The following is a 3,311-nucleotide window of genomic DNA, read 5'->3' as shown; positions in this document are numbered from 1 at the left end:
GGAGCTCTGTTTTATTCTGCAAAGTCTCTATTAAAATAGAAACTGGTTGAGAAAACACTTGAAGATGGCTTATTTTTAAATTGAGAGACATTGACGCATTGTGTGTGACACAAAACTTGACATTTAATTGAAACTTCTTAAAAGTTAAATCCCTGCCATGAATAATATTTTCTTCCTCTTTTCCCCTCCTAGGTCTGAACTTCATATTTTTCTCCCTGAAAATAGGTTTCAACTTCGTATTTTCTCCCTGAAACTAAGTTTCATCTGAAGAGATCAAAATGGTCCCAAATTACTCTACTGAAGAAACCATTAAAAGAATCCATGTTGACTGCCCTGTTTCGGGAAGGCACAGTTACATCTACATTATGGTTCCAACTGTTTACAGCATCATCTTTGTCATAGGCATATTTGGGAACAGCCTGGTCGTTATTGTCATTTACTGCTACATGAAATTAAAAACAGTAGCCAGCATCTTTCTTCTAAACCTGGCACTGGCTGACTTGTGTTTTTTAATCACTCTGCCACTCTGGGCAGCCTACACGGCCATGGAGTACCAGTGGCCTTTCGGCAACTGCTTGTGTAAGTTAACATCGGCGGGGATAAGTTTCAACCTGTACGCCAGCGTGTTCCTCCTCACGTGCCTCAGCATTGACCGGTACCTGGCCATAGTACACCCGGTGAAGTCCCGAATCCGACGCACCATGTTCGTTGCCAGAATAACTTGCATTGCCATCTGGCTTCTGGCCGGTGTGGCCAGTTTGCCCGTCATCATTCACCGGAATATCTTCTTTGCGGAGAACTTGAACATGACAGTCTGCGGTTTTCGGTACGACAACAATAACACAACGCTCCGGGTTGGGTTAGGTTTATCCAAAAATTTACTTGGCTTTTTAATTCCTTTTCTGATCATATTAACAAGCTACACCTTAATTTGGAAAACCCTGAAGAAGGCATATCAAATTCAAAAAAACAAGACCAGAAATGACGATATTTTTAAGATGATTGTAGCAATAGTATTTTTCTTTTTCTTTTCCTGGATTCCTCATCAAGTGTTCACTTTTTTGGATGTATTAATTCAATTACATGTAATAACAGACTGCAAGATCACCGATATTGTGGATACGGCTATGCCCTTCACCATCTGCATCGCTTACTTTAACAACTGTTTGAATCCCTTTTTTTATGTGTTTTTTGGAAAAAACTTTAAAAAATACTTTCTTCAGCTATTAAAATACATTCCACCAAACGTCAGCACACATCCAAGCCTAACAACAAAAATGAGCTCGCTCTCATATCGGCCACCAGAAACTATACGCTTGCCCACTAAGAAGACTGCTGGGTCTTTGGATGCAGAGTGACGTGTTTTGCAGAACACCTTTTTTTTGAACAAATGCTTGTGAACGAAGCAGCAAGAATGACAAAACTCATCTGCAGTCCTGAACATCACAGCTTACTGCTCATTACAGAAGCATCAGATCACCTCAGAGAAATCCTACTGTACAGATTTAGCAGTGGCCTTTTATTTTACCTTGTGAAGGGGACTGCTTGGGTTTCATTTTGTTTTTCTTTACTCAAAGCAACATGGACAGGCACGTCAGAGTTTCTGCCAGCATCCTGCTGTTACTCAGAACTACAAAAGAAGGGTAGAGAAAATGCCTAACTTAAGTTCAGAGGTCTTTTTGAAGGAAAACCTTGTATGAACTACATGAATTAAGAATGACCTGTTTCACACATACGTGAGCTACTCCAAATTTTTTTCAAAGAGTCGATGGACCTACACTGCTTGTTTTGTTGTTTGTTCTTGGGTTTTTTTCTCTTTTAAATGACATGAATGTCATATCATATTTATATTATACTTTCAAATACATGCTATATATAGAGAGGCCAAATTTTAAACTCAAATGGAAATCTAAGATCCTTCAAATTGGTCTTATTCTGATTTATGCTACTATTTTTCATTTTTAAATGGCAATTTTTTTCGTAATAATATATGCAATAAAATGCAGGTTATTTATTAAATATGAAAGAAATCTATTTTTAGATTTGTATTCCTACGCTTAGATTTCAATCATTGCTTCATAAATGTACATTTATATCCCAGTGGGTATTTTTATAGTAGTTTTAAAAGTGTATATATATATTTATACGCACACAAAAATGGCGTTCACTCAACTTTTGCTCATCATATGCCGCACTGACTTTGAAGAACATTCCTTATGGAGCGGGTTGACTCCGTACTCGATGTGACTAAAAGGAAATTCTGTATTTGAAATCACGAGTTCTGAGACAGAGGTGATCAGAACATTTCAAGCTATTTTTGTATAACCACCAGTGCACTCAGTGAGAGAACTTACCAACTAATCAAACCCACTCAATTTTTCGAATTCCTGGCCATTTAATAAACTCACATTCTGACATGTGAAAATGAGACAATGCTTATATTGCACTTTCACCAATAATGCTTTTAGTCGCATCACGAAACATCCGAGCCTCTTGACTTTTACAGAATTTCTCTCCATTCATACAAAACTAAGCCTAGAGTATTTGCTCCCTGTAGAACACTTTTGTTACCTGTATGGAACAAATTCAAATTTATGCTAGCATAAATCAGAACAAGTCTGGCTCAAACTCTCCATACAAACGAGTGGGGAATGGCGGTAAGCACTGTAGGAAGTTTCAACTAATGACATCCTCATAGGTCCTTTTTACCTAAAATAACGAACTCCAGAAAATATTTATTCTTGATTCACACTCATTTATTGTCTTCAAAGATAAATGAGTTAATAAAGACTTTTTGAAACAGCAAAACTGAAGAAAAACTCAAACAATTGTGCGACCCTTTAGAATTTGCAGTATTTATAATCTTCAAAATTCTACATCTATTGTGGCTCTGTCTCAGGTAGCACATAGTTGGATTACCCATATTTTCTGATTATCAGTCTCTTGCATATATACAAATAATATTTTAAATTATTTTTGAATTTAGGAAATTATTTTAAAATCAAAACACAACAGAAAAGTTTTCTCTGCAGTTTAATATTTTTAAATGAAATACAGGACTGCAAACAGGTCTGGGAATCTTACGACTCTTCCTGCTCTTTCATTCACTTATTTTAAGGCAAGTTTCTTAATTTTTCCTTTGCTCTTTCAGCTACAAAATGGGAACAATCTCTACGTACATATGTCAAGGCACTGTGAGGACTCACTAAAACTTCTGAAGCTGTACGTTAAAAAAATGCCCTTTCATTAACGGTTTAAGTTAGTTTAATTAGCAAGCTACTATCTCAAAAGTTGAGACGTGAATGTGTCAG

At 36.5% G+C, this 3,311-nt stretch overlaps 1 protein-coding gene across 1 annotated transcript; it reads left to right on the top strand.

Annotated features, from left to right (window-relative positions):
* Positions 1-229: 229 nt before the first annotated feature.
* On the top strand, positions 230-1,634 carry AGTR1 (angiotensin II receptor, type 1). Its single transcript, XM_010179255.1, has one exon. The coding sequence runs from the start codon at positions 279-281 to the stop codon at positions 1,356-1,358; it is 1,080 nt and encodes a 359-aa protein (XP_010177557.1). The 5' UTR covers positions 230-278; the 3' UTR covers positions 1,359-1,634.
* Positions 1,635-3,311: the final 1,677 nt, after the last annotated feature.

The sequence above is a fragment of the Mesitornis unicolor genome, unplaced genomic scaffold (genome assembly GCF_000695765.1).
Source record: "Mesitornis unicolor isolate BGI_N332 unplaced genomic scaffold, ASM69576v1 scaffold30452, whole genome shotgun sequence".
In the NCBI taxonomy this organism is placed as follows: Eukaryota; Metazoa; Chordata; class Aves; order Mesitornithiformes; family Mesitornithidae; genus Mesitornis; species Mesitornis unicolor.
This window is presented reverse-complemented; position numbering and strand designations above follow the sequence as displayed.